General features: G+C 46.0%; 1 protein-coding gene across 4 annotated transcripts; it reads left to right on the top strand.

Annotated features, from left to right (window-relative positions):
- The first annotated feature begins 10,110 nt into the window (after positions 1 to 10,110).
- LOC112574372 (A disintegrin and metalloproteinase with thrombospondin motifs 6-like) lies at positions 10,111 to 24,705 on the top strand. Of its 4 annotated transcripts, none has more exons than XM_025255401.1 (21): positions 10,111 to 10,158; positions 10,557 to 10,640; positions 11,095 to 11,223; positions 11,552 to 11,595; positions 12,082 to 12,187; positions 12,750 to 12,896; positions 13,206 to 13,344; positions 14,353 to 14,460; positions 15,470 to 15,615; positions 16,244 to 16,307; positions 16,840 to 16,942; positions 17,205 to 17,338; positions 17,610 to 17,733; positions 18,134 to 18,214; positions 19,189 to 19,352; positions 19,621 to 19,759; positions 20,261 to 20,390; positions 20,735 to 20,942; positions 21,931 to 22,113; positions 22,403 to 22,547; positions 23,019 to 24,705. In XM_025255401.1, exons 2-21 carry the CDS (start codon positions 10,636 to 10,638, stop codon positions 23,168 to 23,170), a joined length of 2,451 nt encoding a protein of 816 aa, XP_025111186.1. In that variant the 5' UTR covers positions 10,111 to 10,158; positions 10,557 to 10,635; the 3' UTR covers positions 23,171 to 24,705. The 4 variants fall into 4 exon arrangements, with proteins under 4 accessions (XP_025111186.1, XP_025111185.1, XP_025111187.1 ...); XM_025255400.1 differs by having other exon boundaries at positions 20,711 to 20,942; XM_025255402.1 differs by lacking the exons at positions 10,111 to 10,158; positions 10,557 to 10,640; positions 11,095 to 11,223; positions 11,552 to 11,595 and adding an exon at positions 11,740 to 11,792 and having other exon boundaries at positions 20,711 to 20,942.
- The last annotated feature ends 44 nt before the right edge of the window (positions 24,706 to 24,749 follow it).

Genomic DNA, 24,749 nt, shown 5'->3' with positions numbered 1-24,749 from the left:
ACACGAGCGAGCGACAGACAAGTGAATGACAGCATCATTGTGTCAGTCCCTTGTACTCAAAACTTCTACGAGCACCCTGGGTGTTCAGTATGTTCGTCCAAGCCGGCAGCACCGAAGACCGAGTTCACAGAGGGCAAGGCTGAGGTATCAGGCCCGGCTATCTCCACCTACCCCGATAGACACACAGACCTCCCTCTCGCCCTCTCCCCCACTGCCACCCCATGATGCCGAAGGCAAGATAATCGAGTGTGAACGACAAGACTAAGTTATTAGGATGCGCTCAGTAGGGTCCCCCACTTTAGTGCGGCTTGAAATGTCTGGCTCAGCGGGTTTCGGGTAGCTGCCTACGTCACTGGCTTATGGAAAAGTGATCAGCCCCCTCCCTCTCCCACTCTAGTTTGCTCAATATTCTTCCTCTCTTGAGATCGCCTTTTTTCTGCAGTCGAAAGTCATAATAAAAAGATAGAGAGAGTGAGGGGAAAAAGGCGAAGAAGAAAGCTGGAGGCTGGCAACATGAGGAGTCGGAGCGAGCGAGTGGTGAAAGAAGTCCGCTTCCTGTTGAAGGTCAAACCTCGAGCGCTGTGTATTCATGGTTTACTACCCGAGCACAAATCTTCAGATTAACGGACTTTTTTTTGCAAGAGAATCAATTACGCACCGTAAAACCCCATAAATTTTAAAGCAGAGGGGCTGTAGGGGTGGTTGGTGTGTGTGATGGGTCTGCCTCTTGCGGTTTCTACTGACGCAGTTCGCGGCGTCTAAAGTTCATCTGATGGAAAGCGTTTGCTAAGTCTAATTATCGCCTTCATTGTCGCGATCATCATCACCACCATTATTTGTATCGTCACTATAGCCATCAACGCTAACAGTATTGCGAGGGCAAAGTTGGCGAGGGAAGCTCGCTTGTGACGTCACAGCGCCTACAGCCTAATGGGATGTCGGTGACGTCACAGCCTACCTCGCTCGCCGTCTCGGCATCTGTAAAAGCCACCTCGTGCTGACCCCGACTGCCAGCAATGTTCGCAACAACACCTTTGTGGTGTCCTTTGCATTCCTCCTCGTCTGTCTGCAGCTGAGAGGCCGATGGCACTAAACATGTCTGCCTACTGTAACGAACTTTGCTGTTTGGCAGTAACAACAGACCGGGGAACGTGGGGGACGGTGTCTGTGGGGGGCTGCTCATGATGGATTAGTATGGTTGTGAGAGAATGTATGTGCACGAATTATGTGTGTGTGCGTATGTGTGTGTGTGGGTGTGTGTGTGCGTGCTTGCTTTCATGACAGACATAGAGACACGAGGTGCCGCGCCCACACAACGCATAAACAGTCAAAGACAACCACACTATATTTAGACAAGATCCAAATTAAAATTGTGCAAGACATGTACATAAACAAGAGGTCTTTAGAGAAAAATGAACTGCCACTGCCACAGTGTTATATTGGATTAGTCTGTCGGATTATTTTATATACAGAAACTTTTTCTATTGTACTTATACATCAAACATTCGCAATTAAAATGATCTCCATTTTTCCCCTTACCATTATTTCCCATAATTCCATTGTTTACCCACGGAATTGTTCCTAGTTAGGTACCTTTCGAAGGAAAAAATTAAGATATATATATATCAGTTTGACTAGACGGTATCTAACATTTTATACCTACTGTCTCTAGATACGCCTCGACAAGAATGAACGTGTTATACTTGTGCGATCCAGTGAACCAAATTATCCCCCTTCTCTCGTTGAATGACTTACAATGTTAAGAGATACAAATGCTGCATAAAATATTCTTTCTTTCTTCTTGTCGGAGAGAGAAGGCCTCGCAAAATGCCATCAATAGGCAGAAGACAGAAGGACTTAGAAATGGCAAACTATCTCCTGCCGGCACGTGCTCCTTCAAGAAAGAGGGAGGAATGATTTATGAATGGCAACTCTATCTGTTTTCCTCTGCGGACAGGCTTCAGAAATACTTTTAGGATGCAAACATGGAGGTCGTTTATTGCACCAAGGCTGGGGCCATTTTTCAAGTGTCTGCAAGCTTCCAGAAAGCCTTTTCATTTTTGTTTTCATTTTTTTCCCTCTCTGCCGACTGTTTAACCTGTCTGAACCGAAAACGCCATAAAGAATATGCAGACACATGCGTTCTCTGAGAGTTGTCGAGATGCAGCTGCAGTTTCAGTGCAGTCTAGAGTGTCTGAGAGCTGTTGAGATACAGCTGTAGTTTCAGTGCAGTCTACAGTGTCTGTCTGAGAGCTGTCGAGGTACAGCTGCAGTTTCAGTGCAGTCTAGAGTGAGAGCTGTCGAGATACAGCTGCAGTTTCAGTGCAGTCTAGAGTGAGAGCTGTCGAGGTGCAGCTGCAGTTTCAGTGCAGAGTGTCTGAGAGCTGTCGAGATGCAGCTGCAGTTTCAGTGCAGTCTAGAGTGTCTGAGAGCTGTTGAGATACAGCTGTAGTTTCAGTGCAGTCTACAGTGTCTGTCTGAGAGCTGTCGAGGTACAGCTGCAGTTTCAGTGCAGTCTAGAGTGAGAGCTGTCGAGATACAGCTGCAGTTTCAGTGCAGTCTAGAGTGAGAGCTGTCGAGGTACAGCTGCAGTTTCAGTGCAGTCTAGAGTGAGAGCTGTCGAGATACAGCTGCAGTTTCAGTGCAGTCTATAGCGACTATTTCAGTGCCGTCGAGACACAGCTCCAGTGTCCCTCACAAGAATACATCAGACTAGCAAAGGGACCTCACGTGACAGACGCCAATGTGCTGAATCTCTTCGGCTTAATTTTTAGGATTCAGGTGAACCGTTTACTTACAGTCACGTGTGAAACTGTTCTGTGGCGGATCACTGTGGACGCCATGTTTTATTGGTGACATCACCGGCCTTCTAAACAAACAATAAATAATAAGATGGTACACAACCGTTTAGCAAATGCGATAGCTTACCTTTTATCACGAATTCTATGTCCGACACATCAGTCTATGTCTGTCTATGTCAGTCTATGCCAGACACATCCATCTATGTCTATGTCAGAAATATCAGTCTATGCCAGCTGACCTCACCTGCTGAGTGAATGAATCTAAAGATTACCCGTTAGTTCCCCAAATAACTTATTGCCGCTATACTCACGGGTAGATTACCGACGCCACAAACGCAAACACAGTAGGAAAGGGTTTAACCACACCCCATCCCACCCCAACCCCAACCCATCATCTGAAAGCAGCCATGCGTGAAGGAGCACGCGCAGGTCATCTCAGTCTGGCGGCCCCTGGGCCCCTTCCCCTCCCAGCCTCGTTGTGAGGAGCCCAGTCGCCAGGGAGGGAGGGGTAAGGAGGGAGGGGAAAGGAGGGGGAGGAAGGGAGGGAGAGGGAGATCGCCATGCAGCTGTGAGATGCGCATCACGGCGCGTGAGATTAAGACAGCACGCGCGCCACCCATCTTTTTCTCCTGCACCACCCCTCCCACTGGCCCTTGCTCTCCTATATCCTCTCCCCACCTGCCCTGTGGGTAACCCGAGAGCGTGACAAGCAAACTCTAATTTTCAAAATTCGTCTCAACAGCTGGGAATGCGGCGGTGGGGATTACTCCGGACTATCGCGCGCGTTGCACACGGCAGACAAGACCAGACACCCCACGTGTCATGCAAAAAAATGGAATCACTGAAAAAAAAAATAAAACATGTGAAGATCTCGGTAAAAAAATTGGAAATGTCAGACTATGGAAGAGACTTTGAATGAACAATTTCTTAACGACCTCTGAATGTGCAGTGTATACAGGAATTCACTCTGACATGTTGAAGGGTCGTGGCTTCATCAGACGCCAGAGTAGTCTCACCAGAACGTGATAAATGTGAGATAATGTCTGTTTTACTGTTCTTTCATATCCCTAATGCAAATAAATGTATAAATAAGTACATAAATATATAAATGTGTTAAAGTGCTAAACTGCCATTCCGTCAAGGTGAGGAGGAATGAAGACAGAGCTCAGATGTGAGATGGCTTCTCGTTTTGTCTCGGCTACACTATACTTGTTGGTCTCGGTAGACAAATACTATACCAACTGCCCCTGGGGCAAGCAAAGATCATCACTGCCTCGAGGGTGACTGTCACAATGTTCCGTAGTTTTCTCATCAAACGTGTGACATTGGCCCCGGATCCAGAATAAATGTTGTTCATCTAATCTGCCAGCTCACTCAAATGTGAACACACCATCATCGTTCACTGTCTTCACTGGCCGGCAGTTGCTGATCCGACTTACTTCTAGGAAGTACTTGTTCCCTTCCTTAAACTTACACCCACCCAAACGAGGATGTGACTGGACACACACCAGCAGCATCCTTCAAGCAATTATCAAGTAGTCAGGGTGGACAGAGAGGTAGACTCACCCCACTGACACGTGACTACCTACAGGTGCTGCGGTGTCAAAGACAATTCCACTTGCTGTTGCCACTTGACCGAGATCTTCTGTAACCAGCACCTAAAATTCAGTTGTGTTAAACTTTCCAAACATCTACAGGCTGAGTGGTAGAAGGTCCTTCCTACTACAACAAGTAGGTACAACCCTCACCAACCCGTCCACTTGTCCAAATATTTTCTGCACACGATGCTTTAGCGAGGATCGGAGAAACTCCTGTCTACATCACAACTTCTCACCTTTTTAAGGTGTATCACAATCACAACAGCTCTCACATACTGCCTTAGTTTTTTTATTTTGTGAGTCCTTAACTAAAATCTCCTTGGCTCACTTATTATCTTCTGTTTGCAAACAGGAACATTCCAGAGAGAACGAGCGAAAGAAAGCAAACGAGACGAAGGAGAAGATAAGGACATGTTTATTGTTGCTACAGATGCTTTTATCGTATTTGAAGAAAAATGAAAAAATGTTAGATTCCAATGTGGAGGTCGACAGCAAACGACTTTCTGACATTTCCAGTCTGCCACACCACAGACACGACGGCGATAACATCATTCGGCCTTTATTTCTACTGACATCTGAGTGTCATCGGACCTTTAGCAACATTTAGTCCCCCACCCCTCAAAGGACGAAGGCAAAGACAAAGGAGGAGAGACGGTTGATTGCTGGTGTTCACCGAGTCATCAGCAAATGAGACAACAGCCGGCAAGGCAGTCCACCCTGTACATCCGGGGCGAGACGACCGGGTAGCAACCCGCAACCCGGTTACCGCTACACCACCAGACCACACAAGATAATGATGATGATGACGACGAAGAGGAGGGTATCTCAAAAGCAATTCACTTATCAGGCACCTGAGAAGAATGCACTAAATCTTGAACCAAAAGAAAAGGAAAATAACTAGTGAAGGGTTTGATACGAAAACTGGCATTCTAGAGATAAAAATCAAGGCAAAAGGCAAGGAAAGAATCGAAAAAAATGTTATATCACAGGAAAAGTCTACTGATAGTTTAAAGAAAGTTAGCTACGAAAACACTGGAAACTGCTTTCTCGCCACTTCCATGCCCGCCGCCAACACGTACCCGCTGCGCCACCGGGAGTGCCTGTGAGCCTGCAGGCTCCGCCATGAGATCCTCCGCCTCCTCCTCCTTGTCAATGGTCTTCAACAGGGAACCCACGTCCGTCTATTACAAGCTTTCAGTTGTGGTTTAGCCAAACCATTCCCTTTCAAGTGGTCTGCAAGTTTATTACCTGAGCTTCAAACGCTGAGAGCAGGTGCAGGCATCTCAACTAATTAAATTATTTCACACATTATAGGGGGGAGGGTCACCGAGCGTTTAATGCTCTCTTAACGAGCCACGAGTTGATGTTGAAAGTGTGGCACTCACTGTAGCCAAGTGTAGCCTAGTCATGTGAGGATTGTCTCTCTGTCACTGTCAGGTTGAGAAGGTGGAGGCTTATTGTGACAGATGACCTGTCACTGCTATCGGACACCAGAGAACATCTTCACGATACCCGCAATATTTGGCGATGATTTATGATGGTAGTCTGATTAACTGTCCTTATTTATCACATGTTGTACTTGAAAACGTGACAAGAATGGTGTTTATGTATTTGTCAGTAAAAAACGTGGTTGTAAATTAATCCGACTGTAGATAAAGTGCGACACACGCTGAACTTAGGTTCCAATTCCACCCTCGCCACAACATTCCGTAGCTACCGTAGGTAGTACCCAGAAATCACTGGCACTCCCATTGAGGATGCTTTCTTTCTCCATCATTTAGCCTTTTATCAGCAAAACAAGGAATAGCACCATTTCTCAACTGTCAGCATCAGCAGCTTGTCATCTGTTGTCAGCAATGTGACCTCCCCTGGCTGTCAACAACACAACAACACAACAACACAACAACACACCCCAAACCACTCGTTTGCTTTATAAAGCCAGCCTCGTGACATCACCTTCATATTTGTTTTCTTTTGCTTTAGGGTCGTGAAAGGATGTTAGATGAAGGTAACTGAAATTGTTCTCTGACGACAGCTCGTCACGAAGGTCCGTGGTTCGAGTCGTTTTCTGGAAAGTGGTCACGTGTTCCTAATTTTACGTTGATTGAACTCCTTGATGGACGTACTCACAGTTGAAGTTTTGGTTACAGAAAGCCCGCAGTTCGTTAATCAGATATCTACACTGTCACGTGCACTCTACAGCGCCTTTCAGACGAGGAACATAAATAAATCACAACACAGACAACAATTTAAATTTTAAAAATATAATATAATTTAAAAATCAAAATGAGAAACACAACACAAAACAATTCCTAATTCCCCAACCCCACAGTTCGAACCCACGTTTCTTCCAACAATTTCAAAAGTATTTACTCTTCTTGCACAGTTCCTCTCAAAGTCTCACTTGAACAGCACAATGTTTCCGCTTCTAAAATACACCCTATATCCACATGAAAAGTACACAAAGTTTCCACTTCTTCTTGAAGTTATATCCCAAAGAAAATCCACAAGTAAATCCAAAAGTAAAGCCTCAACAGTAAATCCAAAAGTAAAATCCACAAGTAAATCCAAAAGTAAAATCCACAGAAAAACCTCACAAGAAAATCCACAGTAAATCCTCAACAGGTTCAATGCTAACAAAAGTACAAACAAGTATGGTACTTCAAGTCGGTTCAGGACTTGTACACACAATCCAAGTCTGGTCAGGACTGGTACAACAAAATACAAATCTGGTCAGGACTGGTACAACAAAATACAAATCTGGTCAGGACTGGTACAACAAAATACAAATCTGGTCAGGATTTGTACAACACCAAGTCCGTCAAGACTGGTTACATACAAAAACCGTCCTCTCCGGACGCACTGACAACACCAAGAAGACTGTCCCTTCTCCCCGCTCCCGTCAAGGAAAAACCCCAATCAAAGCACACACATCCAACACACTACCACACTCTTTCCTTTGTTCAAAGTAACCACCAACAACCTATCAACAGAACTTAATTAACACAAAGACCGGCCAGCCATCCCTGTATGACGCGGCACGCCTCAGACTGTTGACACTGACAGCCCACTAATAGGTGTTTTACCACCTTCCCTTTCCAATTACTTCTCCCTATCCCCTTCCTAACTAAATAATAATAAATTAAAAAAAACATTTAAACAAAATACACTGCAGGTTTGTGACATACACCCCTAGCGGTAGGCTGGTCAGTGTTTTTCTTACCTTTTTTTTTCTCGAAGTTTCTCACTGTTGGCGCTGCTACCTGTCAGGGTTTGAACCTCACTCCTCTTGGCCTTCATCTGCACCAGGTTCTGGTTGGCTGACAGCGCCGCGCCGCGGACATCGCCTCCCTTTGGTGCTACGTTCTTCATTCTGACGCTACGTTCATCATACTGACGCTACGTTCTTCATTCTCTGACACTACGTTCATCATACTGACACTACGTTCATCGTTCTCTGACACTACGTTCATCATACTGACACTACGTTCATCATACTGACACTACGTTGATCGTTCTCTGACACTACGTTCATCATACTGACACTACGTTCATCATTCTCTGACGGTCCAGTCGTCGGCCTCTGTATCCCGTCTGCTGTTATTTATGAGTCGCAGACGTCTCCCCTTTGGCTGCCATCTGCCTCCGCCTCGCAGTGTTGCAAATCCCTTCTCGTGACATCTCGTATTTCTCTTCATTTTCCAAGCGAGACCTGTTGTCACGGGGAGCACGTGAGATCTGGCTTTATCAGTTCGTGCATTTAACCGCGCGTGCGTGCATTTGTGATCATGCGTGCATGTTTATGTTTGTGCAAATATCACATCAGTTCTGCACGTGCGTTTTAGCACATAGGCACAGACACACACACACTAAGACTAGAAAGCTGTTGGCCATGCTGGAAGGTCGAGGGTTCAGTCTGCTGCTCATCAAGATGTCAGGTGTTGTGGGTGATAAGGCTAGGAACTGTTGAAGAGACCAGCTGTCGTTGAGCATTAAGCCGCCCTTTCACATTATTTTTCACCAGGAGTCTCCAGGCCCCGCGATGTTTATTGTGGTTTATTGTGGTTTATTGTGGACTTGCTGCTGTCACCGATGCTGGATTCCCGGGTCTTTGCTGTCGCTTGGTGACGACGAGAACTTGTCGCACTCTGGTTTAACCTCGATAAACAAGCTGTAACCAGGCAAATAAATAAACACTGTGTGTTACCGTAAACACTGGGGGAAAAGACTACGAAGTTTTCACAATCTCTGTGTGTCAGCAGCTGATATTTGTGACAGTTTGCTCGTGCGTTCGGGACCTACCGTTACTAAGGTAAAAGTCGTCACGTGACGAGGGACACGTGTTCTCGAGCAGTATGCACAAAAGCTATTCTCAAGCGCTGTCAACACACGGTTATTAAAATATCTGAACTAATTCTGTTGTCATCTGTGTTGTCTTCCATCTCCCTGTCCCCTGTCTCTCATACAGTACTGCACGAGAAATATTTGTGTCGTGCGCTTGTCCGCTCGTCTGATGAGCGGTCCGGTGGCGCAACGGTTAGCGCTGTTAGCGCCTGTCACCAATACAGTGAAGGTTGGCTGCCCTGAGTTCATTTCTCGTCTCGGGCACGCTGATCTTTCTCTGCACGTGGCATATGTTTACAGGGCTGGCTGCCTTGCCGTGATATAGCCTTAGTTGCTGACACGGCGTAAAACACCAATTCCCCCCCCCGCTCGTCTGACACACGAACAGTGAGGTCGAGTTGTCGCCGTCCTGACCAACAGAAGCTCCGCAGTTTGCATTTTGCAAACATGTTTTATAAATATGGTTGTTTAGCTGACTGATGGAATTAAATCCGAGAACGGATACTTCGGGCTTTGTTACGGCGAGAAACTGTATGTAAAGACTTCTTTACTGTTGAATATATTATCTGTGTGTATGCGCGCGCGTCCATGTGAGCTAATTATTTTAGAGTACTACATGTACATACTACGTATCACCATCTTCTGTCTGGAAGTATTACGAGTTGTCTCACCTGTCTTTGTTGGTTGAAGTACGGGGTGTTTTCCACGGATATCGACGACTTCTTTGTGGAGCCCCTGTGGAACCACACAAACGTGGTCGGCATTGAGGGCCACCCACACCTCGTGTACCCGAGGTCAGCGATGAAAGTCGGCGACATCCGAGCTCACTGTGGCGTGTCGGGTATGAAATTATCTTTTTTACTTATTTATTAATTAGCTAAATGTCCCACATGACACTGAACATTTATCTATTGTAATTAGCTGTGGACCTGATGCAAAGGGGAGACCTCAGGTAACATGCACTTTTGTGCCTACACAGTTTTGTCACTGGGGTTTGAGCTTTGTCTTAAGGTATTGTTATTGTTGTTGTTGTTGTTGTTGTTGTTGTTGTTGTTGTTGTTGTTGTCTCTGGTCCATAGACCAGAGGAACTTTACTCTCCAACTCACGATTCTGTCCCGATGATGTTGAAGATCTCCAGCGGAAGAAGTACCAATGGCTAAAGCAGAAGTCTGCCAACGTCTTCAACGAAGTTCTCAAGCCGAGTCGTCGGCCCTTCACCTGGCCCATCATCCGCCAGGTGAGTCGCAAGGTGACTGCGAGCAGACGACACCGGGAGCGGCGGTCCGTCAGCACGGAGAAGCACGTGGAGACGTTGGTGGTCGTCGACAAGAAACTCATCGACTATCATCGGCAGTACAGCGACATCCAGCAGGCAGACGGCCTGACACCGTATGTTCTGACCATCATGAACATTGTAAGTACCTACAACAATATACTCCGTGTGCTGGTCATCAAGACCACTGTAATGTCCCTCTACACTGTATATTACTGTATATCATCTTACAAAGTTTATAAGTTCTGATTACATTCTGAAATACAAAAGTCAACATGCACACAAAAATGGTTTATTCCCATGAAGACAGACTGAGAGACAGGACAGAATTTAGGAAAGGGAGAACTGGACAGTGATACAGACAAGAAAAGACAGATGACAGTGCAAGTGGGAGTGCAGGAAGGAACATTATGACAATGACACAGTGACAAACACCCGAGTAGTCATCGATAATCACGTTTTGACGAAGGATAAGACGGTGAAGCACGTGTTCAGAGATCGTGTGATGACTGGTTGTGCGCTTGTTACCTGGAGGTCAGGTGGCCAAGCTGTACCAAGACCCATCCATTGGCAACGCCATCAGCATCGTCGTCACCCGTCTGATCTTCCTCACAGCAGATGATGTAAGTCTTCACCCATGACCTCGTTATTATTTTTTTATTATTATTATTTACATCTTGGCTTGTCTTCTTTGTCAATTACATAAAATTCTCTATCAGACTCTCCAAGCTTTCAAACTTTTGCTAGTTTCCCTAAAGCCGCTTTTGTCGAGTTATCGTGTGTCAGCGAAGTCTACTGATTGTGTTTGTGTTTGTGTGTCTGTTCTGATTGGCTCTGCCTGTGTGTGTGTGTGTGCTTTAATACATTTCCCCATTATTTTCTGCTGTTGTTATTGAATTCCATTGGGGGGTAACGCTAACCAGCATACTGTCATGACAGTGTCTGTCCTGTGATGTATGTGTGGCAGACCGACACGTAGCCTCAGGAAAGCCATCACGTGACGTACGTGTGACAGCGAGGCGAGATTATCTATATGATGTATGTGATGTATGTGATGTATGTGATGTGTGTGTGTAGCCCAATGGCAGCTCGCCTCAGATTCAACCATCACGCGGACAAGTCGCTGGACAGCTTCTGTCGATGGCAGGATCAACTCAACAAACAGTCCGCCGTCAACCACCACGACAACGCCGTCCTTCTCACGAGGTCGGCCAATCAGATTCATTGTACTTTAACATACTTCCATAGACAAACAATTAAAGAATTATGGAAAAGCGGTTGGAGTAGGTTGTTGGACTAATCTGCAAATTATTTACTTGCATATGATAGTTAATACCTTGGAGTCAGCCTTGAAACTCAGGTGTACTAAGCTGACCTCGCTTGTTCTCCACACAGGCTGCCGACGCCGAGGTGCGTCCATCACACGTCACAACAGGTGTGAATGTTCAAACGAGGTCGTAAATTGTTTGCCGCTTGTGGCAGTTCATCTCTGTGTTCATCCCGCAAATAATTCCTGGCATTTTATCAATTACAGATACGATATCTGCACATACAAGAATGAACCCTGCGGTACTTTAGGTGAGTGTGGTTTGAACTTGTTTCCTACTGAGCGAGCGAGCGAGCGAGAAGCAAAGACTTCGCGAGAGAGAGAGTTGAGAAAGAGAGAAGAGAGAAGATAGACTATCCTTCTGTAAAAGTCATTTCAGGACGCATTCAACGAGTCTGCTTAAATAAATTGTAATCGCATCCCTCAAGGGAAGGATGGCGAGGAATAAGTGAGTGTGTATGTATGTGTGTGTGTGTTACTTTGCATACTGTACAGTGTGTATGTATGTGTGTGCGTGTGTGTGTGTGTGTGTGTGTGTGTGTGTGTGTGTGTGTGTGTGTTACTTTGCATACTGCACAGTGTGTATGTGTGTGTGTTACTTTGCATACTGTGCAGTGCGAGTTCAGTGGAATTTCACGGTTTAAACATGTCTGCTACATATTATGTTGAGTTTGTGAGTTGCAGGCACCGAAAGGATGATTGTACTGCTGTGCTCAGTGTGATTTGTATGTGTGAAGGACTGGCGCCAGTGGAAGGAATGTGTGAAAGTGGACGAAGCTGCAACATCAATGAAGACATCGGCCTGGCGTCGGCCTTCATCATCGCCCACGAAATCGGACATAAGTAAGTAGTGGGAGGATTATTGTGACAAGTAAAGTAACGACTGAAGTGACAGGTTCAGTTCTGTAACATGTACTACAGAGTTTGATGATGGGACAAGTCAGTGTACTATGACAGAATGGAAAATTGGTATCTTGTAAACTTCCATTGGCTGCTGTTGTTACCTCACGAAGTAGACTGACGAGTGAAGAGCTGGTGTCGTTGATGTGACTATTGTTGTAAGTTATTAATTAAATGTGAAACATGTGAAGAAGTTTTCAGTATAAGACTAACAAAAATCATTTTTAAAAACCATCCTTGTCACCACTGTCACATTGTGTTTACACAGACTTGTATGGCGCCCATTGTCAAACAAATCATCAAACGTGAAGTGTATTTACAACGACTCATGAACTGGCCGCGCAGTTGTCGCCGACACTTTCAAAATATTTTTTAGGGATCTGAGGTTCCATAATTTCTTCATCGTTCGTAGAAAATGCGCTTCACACAAATATTTTGAATTTGAAATAAAGTAATGTCTGCCATGATGGGCTTGACATCCGGGCATTGTGTGTGGTGTGTGCAGCTTCGGGATGCACCACGACGGCGCCGGCAACACGTGCGGCCTGCCGGACTACGAGCCAGCGCGCATCATGGCGGCCCGCCTGACCAAAGACACGTCACCCTTCCAGTGGTCGTCCTGCTCCCAGCGATACGTCACCGACTTTCTGGAGTAGGACATCACTCTTGCTAGTAAATATGCGTGACACTAGAGTTCCCTCTCCTCCTCCCACAGTAGACCCCTTCAACTTCCCTCAGGTTTCAAAGTCTAGTGGGGCGCAGTTTTCTTCTGGTAATTCTGAAGGTTGTAAGAGAATGATTGTGTGCCTGGATCATTGCCTGTTGCTTGTTACATGTTAACACAAGTCAACGCATGTTAGCACGTGTGCGCCAACCTTTAGTTGTTACTAGATAGAGTATACACGTGTACAAGCAGCCCTAGTTATTAGTTGCTCACCACCTCAGTCTTGTTTCATCGCAGTGCTGGGCGAGGATGGTGTCTGGACAACATCCCTCTCAAGAGGGAGGCCTACCCCAAGGACTTGCCCGGCGAGCGGCTTGACATGGACGTCCAGTGCCAGCATCAGTTCTTCCACCTTTCCAGAGCCTGCAAGTTGAAGGTGGTTATAATATAATAATAATAATAATAATAATATCAATAACAACAACAACAATAATAATAATGGCTAACAAATATTTCGTACAGACCAGAAACATGTGCAACCATCTCTCAGTCGTCAGCCTCACGTCCAATTCAGCAATGTTCATCCCACTACTCAAAAAAAAAAAAAAACCCAACTGAAACTCGGGTACGCCTGTGACGTCATCAGCAACTCTTCTCTGTTTCTCGGCGACTGTATGAATCGGTTCTTATTAGCTGTCGTGTGTCTGGGTAGATGGCACAGGAAGTTGTAATATCGGGGGAGAAACACCTGCACAAACACGGGACGTGGCTTCGTGTCTCAAGTTTGTTTTCCTTCAGATGTCGGTCTGTCTAACCCAAATCTCGCGCCTCGTTGAACTCAGTTTTCAAACTTTAATTGTCGGCATCGCCGCTCTTCGACATGTCTACTATTCTACTTAATGGAACTAATATGAAGCTCGTGTCTAGTAACCGCGAGACGGAAATAAAATATTCCCATGATGCAATCTTCAAGCACGTGAGATACCGTAATTATATATAATTATATATACGTGTGTACTACTGTGATCCGCACTATGATATCGTGTGTGTGAGTGTGTTTAGAGCAGGGGTGGGCAATTATTTTTCCCAAGGGGCCGCATGAGAAATTGGGATGGTTTTAGAGGGCCGGACTAATATAGTTAACTCAGTTTTACCCAATACTGTATATATAGTATATATACTGGCGGGCGGGCGGGCCGGTCAGAGACAGGAGGCGGGCCGGATCCTTTGCCCAGGTCTGGTTTAGAGAGATCGTAGCGATGCTATATTTAACTCAGTTTGTGTAGTAGACTATATTCTTTATGACAAGCGGGGTGATGAACTGCTTGGCACATCAACCGTCTGTTAGAAATCTCGTGAAGTGAGTGATCGAGTGCATGGAGTGATAAATAAACAGCAAGACAGCGGCGGTAGTGTCGTGTGCTAAACTAAAGGACTGTTGCAGAAAGCGTGCCGTGAGCTGTGGTGCGTCAACAGTGCAGGTGAATGCACGACCAACAGTGTGCCTGCTGCAGAAGGAACGGAGTGCTACATGTCGCGACACAAGAAGGGGGTGAGTACGTATACACACACACACACACGCGCACGCACGCACACACGCACGCACGCAAACACACACACACACACACACACACACACACACACACACACACACACACACACACACACACACACACACACACACACACACACACACACACACACACACACACACGCACGCACGCACGCACGCACGCACGCACGCACGCACGCACGCACGCACGCACGCACGCACGCACGCACGCACGCACGCACGCACGCACGCACGCACGCACGCACGCACGCACGCACGCACGCACGCACGCACGCACGCACGCACGCACGCACGCACGCACGCACGCACGCACGCACGCACGCACGCACGCACGCACGCACGCACGCACGCACGCACGCACGCACGCACGCACGCACGCACGCACGCACGCACGCACGCACGCACGCACGCACGCACGCACGCACGCACACACGCACCACACGCACGCACACACACACACACGCACGCACACAGCAACCACGGTGGTAGGTGGGGGGGTGGGTGGGTGGGCAACTGGTGTTTTACGCCGAGTCAGCAGCTAAGGCTATATCATGGAAAGACAGCCAGCCCTGTAAACATGTCACGTGCAGAGAAAGAACAGCGTGGATGAGACGAGATCTGAACCCAGGTCAACCAACCCTCACTGTATTGGCGACAGGCGCTAACCATTGCGCCACCGGGCCACCCAGACACAAGAATGAAAGAAAGGACTGGCCGCCATGTTCTCGTATACGTCATTTCATGACGTAAAACAATACGCAATGGATTGCGTCATTCCAGGCACGCGACTTCCCGGGGATCGTGCCGCAGTTCTAAAGGTCTAAAGCTAACAGTAAACAAATAATGAAACAACACGGGATTTGAACCGTGAGTGGTTACAAGAGCCTCGCTTGTCTTGTCACACGTGTTGCAGTGACGTGTTTATTGTGACACGCTGTGACAAGAGTGTTACGTTTTACAGTTGACAATGGCGTCTCTCGTGTTGCAGTGGTGTTTCCAGGGGGAGTGTCGCAACCCGCAGTACGAGCCACAGACGGTGGACGGAAGTTGGGGTCAGTGGGGAGCCTGGGGAGAATGTTCCCGCACCTGCAGCGGGGGAGTAGAAGCCAGTGAGCGAGACTGTGACGACCCAAAGTAAGTGACTCCATGTCTCTAGTAACACACTGTACTTGGGCCTCTGCTGTTCATTGTGTTCATCCAACGACTCATTTCCTCCATCCACCACTTCGGCATCCGTGTGACATGTGCGAGAGCTCTCTCTGACTGCACGATGACCACACTGTGCTACCCTTGTCTTCAGGCCTTGCTCCAGCATACCTGTCTGAGCTACTGACCCCTGACCCGAGCTACTGACCCCAGAGTTGTCTTGGTCTGCCTGTGTTGCCCTCCCTTCTCTGTGGCACTCATAAGACGGGAGGAACTCGCCACACGCTCTCTTCCTCTCTGGCCCAAGTTTTTGGAATTCTCTTTCTCCCTCTCTTCGCTCTGTGCCTACATTTGAAGCTTTCACATCGGACCACAACATGTTTTTCTTTCAAGAAATATCTTGCATAATCAGTTCTGTCGACTTCTCAACGATTCATCCATAGTCTTGTCTGCTGATGCTTGTGTATGATGCTGCATGGCTGACGGTTAATTTGTTGTCTTTCGTGTGCAGCGCCTTGAGCTCATGTTCATGTCATCATTGTCATCGTCATCGTCATCGTTATCATGACTACAGTGCGCGTTGGCGGTTGCCCGTTTTTTTTATTCATAATTTCAGGCCTCAAGATGGAGGACGCTACTGTGTGGGTCAGAGGAAAAGATACAGATCGTGTCACGTGACGGTCAGTAGCCATCCATCTCTTGTGTGCAGTTGTTACACTAATCATCATCTCTGTAAGCTTTAATGAATTAGTCTCCTTCGCACAACCACTAAACTAAGTACATCTCCTTTGTACACCTGCTACAATCTAAGTCTAATAGTTGTGTGGTTATTAATGATTGTCCCATGACGTCCTGCAATTTTTAATGGACTCGTTGATGACGTTGTGCGTCTATTATTGGATGGTGTGATGACGTTGTGTCACTACTAAGGGACTGTCCGATGACGTTCTGTGACTATTAATGGCGCGTCTGATCACTCTGTCGTTATTAATGGGTGTCTGATGACGTTATTTGACTATTAATGGACTGCTAATGGAGTGTTGATGACGTTGTGTGACTATTAATGCATTATCTGACGACGTTCGACTATTATTGGATTATCTGACGACTATTATTAGATTATCTGACGACGTTCGACTATTATTGAATTGTCTGACGACACTCATCCTCAGCAATGTGTATGTAAAACAATGCCTGTGCTCGCTGTGTCAGCCCTGTCCACCAGAGGCCCGAGACTTTCGGGAGGTGCAGTGTTCCAGTTACGACAAGGTTCCATTTCGCGGCCATTACTACAAGTGGGTTCCCTACACCGGAGGTTGGTTCTGTCAGTCTTTAGGTAGCTTGTTGTATTGTTATGCAAGAAAGATTGCATTGTCAAATGGACGAGAGAGCCTGTTGTATTTGTGAATGTAGGAGAGAGCCTGTTGTGTTGCCATGTACAAGAGCCAGACTGTACTGTCAGATGTACGAGAGAGCCTGTTGTGTCGCTATGTACAAGAGAGCCTGTTGTACTGCCATGTACAAGAGCCAGACTGTACTGTCAGATGTACAAGAGAGTCTGGTTGTGTCTGTCGCAGAACAGGCGAAGCCGTGCGCGCTGGTGTGCATGGCCGAGGGCTACAACTTCTACACGGAGAGGGTCAGCAAGGTCATCGACGGAACCCGATGCTACCCCGACAAGCCACACATTTGTATCAACGGGGAATGCAAGGTACCCGTAATATGTGGCCGCTAAACTGGGTAGAACAGACAGAAGGGCATTTTACCCTCAGTGCTGACTGGGTTTAAAATATAATCGGTTAGTTCATGTTAGGCCTCGTTCAAACGACGTTTGTAAATTTGACGAGTATATTACTGGGGAGGATGGCTTCTACAAGACAAATAGGAACAGACAGAGAGCTGCAGTTTTATTACTACAGTTTTGTTATCACTTTCAGATTGTGGATAGTGCTGATGCTACTAAGTTCTACCATTATTTTCAGTTTGTCGGCTGTGATGGCTACCTGGGGTCGAGGAAGAAAGAAGATGTGTGCCGAGTGTGTGACGGCGACAACTCCACCTGTAAAACCGTGTCCGGGATTTTTGACAAACCTCTGCCCAATGGAGGTGACAGAGCTCCCCCTGGTCTTCTTTTTACTGAGAGAGTGTGTGGTGTTGCGTGTTTTTATTTTGCCCAATATTTGTCCCTCTGCTTGTCTTTCCTTCCATCTACTAGTTTTTCTATCCCCATATCTTCAGGTTCATATTAATTTTCTTCTTTCTTTTCTTTCTCTTTCTTCGTTTCCTCAGTTGTTGGTTTTTTTTTTTTTTTGTTTTGGTTTGTTTTTGGTTTGTTTCTTTTTGTTGGCTTTTTTCTTTACTTTTTTGCTTTCTTTCTTTCAGTTTCTCTTCTTTGAATGCGTGGATGTTATTTTTCTTTCCCGCTTGTATTGAGTCCACCCATCGCTTGTCTGGAGATTGTTGTACCCTGGCACAAACATCCCATGTTTATTTTATTGGCTTGCAGCTTATCAAGAGGTGGTGACTATCCCCAAGGGTGCTGTGTATGTGCAGATTTCTGAAGCTTCGTTTTCCACTAACTACCTGGGTAAGTGGCCCCCTGTGTCCTTCGATCGCTGTCTTCACGGGGCACTAGCAGCGCCCCATTGTCAGCAAGCAGTATCAATATTTGTTTGCATTATTTGCAATAAAACAAAACACGAAAAGCAAAGTGAAGTGGAATATCGTGCTAAAGACAGTTGAATGGGAGTTGAACAAGAGAGGGGGGGGGCAGAGAGAAAGATGGAGAAGGGGGTGATCTTTCAAAAAAAAACAAACAAAACTGTGATGGCTGCATGGAGAGAGTTTCAGTAATCGTGCTTTTCAGGACATTTTTGTCCCTTGATTTATTTTAGTACAAAATATGTTTTGTGATTCTCCATGTTACATAAAAGTGAATTCCTTTGTTTGCCCTTCTCAAAGTGTAAACTATGCACAATCAATGAATCACAAACAATAGAAATTATAGACCTCAAATGGAAGGACATTATTACTTGAGAACTCAAATGGACACGCCTGACAGTATTACTTGAGAGAAAAACACCAGCACACATTTGAGAACTCTCACCTACACACATAGACACAAGAAAAAAAATTACCTCAAGACTCCTTCCACAGTCTCCTTATTAAAAACAACCTCCGAACTTCTCGAGCTTTCTAGCGAGTGTAGCTCCCTCTCTGTGCCTGTGGCACTGTCACCAGTGTCCTTCCCATTGAAACCATTTTGTCACACAAAGAACTACCTACCCATGTATGTACCGACAACTTGCAGTACAAATATTTGCCGTGAAAATGTCATACACAAATATATTTTTCACTACAACAACTACTACTAATAATAGTAAAGTTGGTAAAGCATATTCCCCGGAGTGAGTGTGAGCTGGACTCACTGCACATAACAAACAAACCGATTGTTGACCAGCAGCATCTGTGTCCGTGTGTATTGACGACTGTAGAAGAAGATAAACATCATCTCTAAAGCTAAACATCAAATTATAAGAAAAGCTTTGTTTATTTACCTAGCCCTGAAAGACGTGAAGGACAAATATTACATCAACGGCGACTGGACGATCGACTGGCCTCGCAAGTTCACGGTGGCGGGAACGGTCTTCCACTACAAGCTGTCCGGACAACGAGCCGGAGTCCTGCAGGCTCTGGGACCGACGTCAGAAGATCTCGTTGTCATGGTAACATTGCACGGTGGTGGCGGCGGTGATGGTGGTAATGCGGTGAATGGTGGTAATGGTGGTAGTCGTCTTTCACCGCACGTTCTCGAACACAGTCTATCTGGGACAGAAACACAAGAGGGAGAGACATTCATACACACGTGCGCGCACACAAACAAACAAACAAACAAACAAACAAACAAACAAACAAAGTGACCCAGGCCAGAGAGAATGCGCTAGAGAGTACAAGTGTACGGTGGAGGCTGCAGTCTCTGTAAATTCCATTCAGATGCTGCTGCAGGAAGGTAACCGGGGTATCCAGTACCAGTATAACCTGCCCATCAACACTTCATCCACGCTGCACGACATCTCCTTGTACACCTGGCGACACTCCCCTTGGTTCCCGTGCACCAAAAGCTGCTCCACAGGTAAGCTGTTAGGTGAACTCTGATGATGTGAAGACTGACTTGTTGGTGTATAAAGCTGACTTGGTATTTATAAAGACCTGACACACACAGCTACACATGCACTCTCTACAGTTTTTCAGAAGCATACCTGCATTTTGCCTTTGATGCACTGAACCCTGAACGATGTAACTGTTAATGAACCAAGTCCATCCGTTTAAAACCTTTGCAACAAAAAAGCTTTTAAAAACAATGATTTACATTGTCTTTGCTGCTTGGCCAGAAAAGTTTAATGGCAAAAGGCCGCATAGCCAGTGGTTGCCAGTGATGAACTGTAAGTGGTTCACCGTGTCTAGGCCACTGCATATGGAATCATTTCCTTCTGCCCAGATACCTTAGTTATTTATGTCTAGATATGCAGCCTTTTCCCTGTCTATGTTTCACGAGTTCAGTCTGTTATCGAGACATTTTGTTGGTTGTTAGTCGATTCTTCATTAATCGGAGTTGTGTTTCATACTGGCCCAGGAGTAAGCATATCGAAAGCTGAGTGTGTCAACAAATCTGACGGCAGGACAGTGAATGACACCTACTGTCATCCTCAGCCCCGGCCCAGGGATCACATGAAGCAGTGCAACCAGCAGGCGTGTCCGCCAGAGTGAGTGCCCTTAGTTTTGTATGTGAACCTCTTACTGAAAATCCACAGTGTACTTACAAATTATGACAATTTTCTGTTTCAGTTTAGCTTCTAGAATTAAGCTTTGAATAAACATATTCGAACATGCTTTAATTAAGTTGAGTTTAATTTGAGTTGGTGCAAAATCTCAATAACCGTGTCCATTGTGGGTTCTGAATTGTCACAAGGCCAAGTAACACATAGTCATGAGATCCTGGCACTAGGCTTCTTTGAAGAAAGCATTTTCTCTGTTTCTGTCTGTCACACACACAAACAAAGAGCTTTCAAACGTGCACGCGCAGTGACATGCGCTGTTGTGTCGCCAGGTGGTCTGTGGGCGAGTGGCTGGAGTGCAGCCGCACGTGCGGGGAGGGTGTGAGGACACGCCTGGTTGCCTGCGTGCAGGTGGGCGGGGACGGTGAGCGGGTGGTGCAGGACGAGTCCGAGTGTGAGAAAGGCAGCAAGCCCCCTACCCAGGAGGACTGCCTCCTGCAGCGCTGCCCCGCCATCTGGCACACCTTCGAGTGGTCCGAGGTTGGTGAAGCTTCGCTGGTGGATTTTTAAATATTGTAAAAATAAAAATATTAAATGTAATAAGGCATTTGATTGGTTGGTTTATTTAGTAGGAAAGTGTTTGCGGCGATTTCACACTATGGGGAAGAGGTGGGAATGGAAGGAGTGAAAAGAAACCGAATTATCCAGAGAAAACCCCCGACACCCAGTGAAGGGTTACAGTTACACTGTCAATTGACATGATAACAATGAATGCAATAATGGTATAAAGATTTATATTTAGAAACTTGTATTATTGAGTAACATCAGTTGCACATGGTTCCAGGCTGTATTGTCTATCAACATTTTCTCAGTGCTATTATCCCCCTGCAAAGCTCATTATCTCCCACATCAGCCAGCATCAGTCTCATATGTCCATACTTTGTACCCAGTCTTTCCCCTTTAGCTCCGAGTTTGCACGCGCCAAGGTACTTACCTCCCTCTAATCGCACTGTCCTGTGACACTAGTGGGCGCTGGGTGACATTACACAATGTCTGTCATAAGATGTTGATGACGACAACAACAGCAGTATCAACAAGGAAAACTACTCATATAATTATTCTGGTGGTACTGTTCATTCTATTAAGAAAAAACATGTCTACAGTTCGCTAGTATATCAGTCCGGCACAGCGATACGCTAGTCTTACGATGACGATGACGCGCTGGGGGATGGGGGATGATAGCGAGTCTGCACAAGGTTTGTCACCAATACACTGCAGATAATTGTCCGCCATTTGGACCTCACTCGTATTACCTTTGGGGTGTGGCACCTGCAGGAGGATGGTTTTTTTTTTTTTTTTTGGGGGGGGTACTGATCTTTCCCTCTCTTTACTCAAACCGTTTCTAACCCTTCCTGTCATCTGCACGAGGTGGAAACACTTTATTTACCCGAGAAACAAACTGAAACTCACTTCTTTCTTTCATTTGTTTCCTTTTTCTTCTAAAACTTGGCTTTGTTCGCTGGTTCAGTGTGCGCCGTCTTGCGGACCAGGGGAGAGAACGCGGCGAGTGGTGTGCATGACGTCAGACAGTGACAGTTACCTGGACGAGCGGCAGTGCGAGGAGTCAGGGGAGGTCAAGCCCGCTGCACGTCAGACCTGCGTCAGCAGACGCTGCCCCCCACCCCAGTGGCGGAAGGGCGAGTGGGGCCAGGTACTTACCTGTCAGGCACCTATCACGTGACAGTAGTTGATTGGTGAGACTACAGGGTACACCAACAGAGGGCGCACGTCACTTCCGCTGACGACACATTACTTCAATCCTTAGCAGCTGTCTTCACTTTTACTTTAATTATTTCTGTCGCTGCTGACATCACCGAGTAAATTTGCGGCAAACATTCAAATCAGTTTAACGTCGCCAGTGCTATTAATAGCTTTGATATGATTTGTCACTCGGCCTTCTCCCAGGTGAGCAGATGCACAGGTGTGGTTGTCTTTTTCAGTGTTCAGTGAGCTGTGGGTCGGGAACCCAGGAGCGTACTGTTCAGTGTCAGTCCTTCAGTGGTGACCCCTGTGACCCTGCCCTCCGACCCCCAGCAGTGAGAGAGTGCCAGAGCATGTGCAGCGATGAGGAGGAAATAGAGAGCAGTAAGTGTCACCACTCCATTAACCCCTTACCATTACCCGCACACAGAAACACCACAGCCTCCACAAAATGTGCAAGCCAGCACATGACAAGGTTAAAGGTCATAGGTTAGAAGTTCCAGGTAAAACGCCACAAGCAAATGCACTTTCACACCCGGCTCGTCTTTTCACTCACTTGGTTTCAAGTAGCTGAATTTTCTTTCCCTTATCAGCAGGCAGAGTCTATCTCACGTGCATCACTAATGTACAGAGACTGCTTACGTCATCAATCAGTGTGTGTGTGTGAGGATAAGAATAGTCGGGTGGCTAACAGCAGTGCACGACACACTGCTAGATGTCGATGGTGAGAGAGGTTGTAGACCTGACCTTTTATTTGCCGACATTGTGTGGGTCTGCAGGCCTCTTCACCTTAGTGCACAGGTCAGAGGTTAGCATCTTTGAACTTTCTCAAATTTTATTTCTTCTGTTTCTCAGACTGCGAGGACAAGTTCAAGGTAGCCTACTGCCCGCTGGTGTTCAACTTCGGTTACTGCGAGCGGCCATACTTCCAGACCATGTGCTGCCAGACCTGCACCAAAGGTGGCGCTCCGCCGTCGATGCCGGCCACGTCAGTTCGCAAAGGATGACGGGACAGCACCGAGAGTGTGCCTGGGCCAGGCTGGGAGGAATGACTCTAGGGCACAAGCTGCATGGTCGCTCGGCGAGTTTATTTATTTTTGTACCAGGCCGCTGAACGCCACGACATGAGAGACGTCCACAGTCACGTGACTGAGCGTGACACTGAGGACGTAGCTGTCACGCTGTAACAACCCGACTAAGAATAGAATTTTATGCATAAATTTGTGCCGAGAGGAAGTCAGAAGAAATATTATGGGAAAAACATATTTTTATAACAGTTTTGGCCGTGATTTAGTTTTTAAATTGTGTAGCAGTCGCTGTTTTTCCCACCGAGTGATTTTTTTTGTGATTTGATCTTTTAAGACATTAAAGTTAGAGGGAGTACCGAAGAATGCCCTCTGAAGAAAACACTAAACTTGTGGTAACATGCAATCACACATTTTCTCAAAATATTTAGCTTATCGAGTTTTACGATTGTCAAGACATAATTTAAAACAACAGCTTGTCCTCCACTCACCTTGTCATATACCAGCAGCATTTACTACTGAGCTTCCTAACTACTACCTATCCTCCACCATCCAAACACAACCGCCATTATCATCGAGATCCTCCATTTGGAACATTTTTATTTAATGGCTCCCACACTCGTGTCCATTGTGAGGTTTCTTTTCAGGTGAGACTTGAAGGCATGTTGGTTATGTCATGGCGGAGACCAGCTCCCCTTCACTAGTTGTTTATAGTATGATGCTGTTGTTTTGACACCTCCTGCCCAGTAAACACGTTCCTCTCATATGAACGTAGTGGTCCCTTCAATTTTGATAAACTTTATATTTAGATGATTATTTCTTTCATCTAACACATCAGAGATGTCATGCCTCATAAGATAAATCTCGTGAAGGAGGCATACAACTGTTTACGTGAAACAAAATTTATCTCTAAAAAACAATTTACATCAAAAATTAAAAAAAACCAACTCCATCTAGATAAGGTGAGACCATTGCACAGAGGTGACAAGTCACAGAACACAATCATGTGTATGTGTAAGCAGGAAGCAGTTGATACCTCATAAATACCTCATCACCAGTACTGAGTACCTCAGTGTACATGTTATTCGGTTACCTATGATTGTTACGTACCAGGCATTGTAAAATATTGATATATACACTCATATTTATAGTGTTTTGTAGGTCAGTGACCTGTGTGTTCACAGAAGACAACAATTTGTGTTTAAATAACCAAAGTCTTGAACAGTTGTCTTGGATGAAGTGGACATGTACTTGTCTGTTGTTGTTGTTTCCGTTGCTTGTGTCGCATTGTGTGTTGTACATGTAGATGTTGTTGCTGTACACCTTGTTGTAGGTGTATGTACTGTTTGCCCTCGTCACTAATTGTATGATATTTGCTTATCTAGTCGATGGAGGAGACCTTCCTGCATTGTTAGAACTGTCAGTTTATCGATGTACTGAGTAGAAATACATCCAGGAGACTTGTCAAAGTCAGGGATGGAAACATAACTTGTTGAATGGAATTAACTTTATCTAGACCCTCGTCTAGGTGTTTTGCTTTGATGATTGGTGCTTCCAGCAG

This window comes from Pomacea canaliculata, linkage group LG10 (assembly GCF_003073045.1).
Source record: "Pomacea canaliculata isolate SZHN2017 linkage group LG10, ASM307304v1, whole genome shotgun sequence".
NCBI lineage: Eukaryota > Metazoa > Mollusca > Gastropoda > Architaenioglossa > Ampullariidae > Pomacea > Pomacea canaliculata.
The sequence above is the reverse complement of the archived record's forward strand: the minus strand, read 5'-3'. Positions and strand labels throughout refer to the sequence as shown.

Bases quoted from the DNA above. Each gene is read 5' to 3' on its own strand.
- LOC112574372 (XM_025255400.1), top strand. The intron at 16,308-16,839 runs GTCAGTAGCCAT...TCGCTGTGTCAG, and splicing joins ACAGATCGTGTCACGTGACG to CCCTGTCCACCAGAGGCCCG. The intron at 19,760-20,260 runs GTAAGCTGTTAG...ATACTGGCCCAG, and splicing joins CACCAAAAGCTGCTCCACAG to GAGTAAGCATATCGAAAGCT.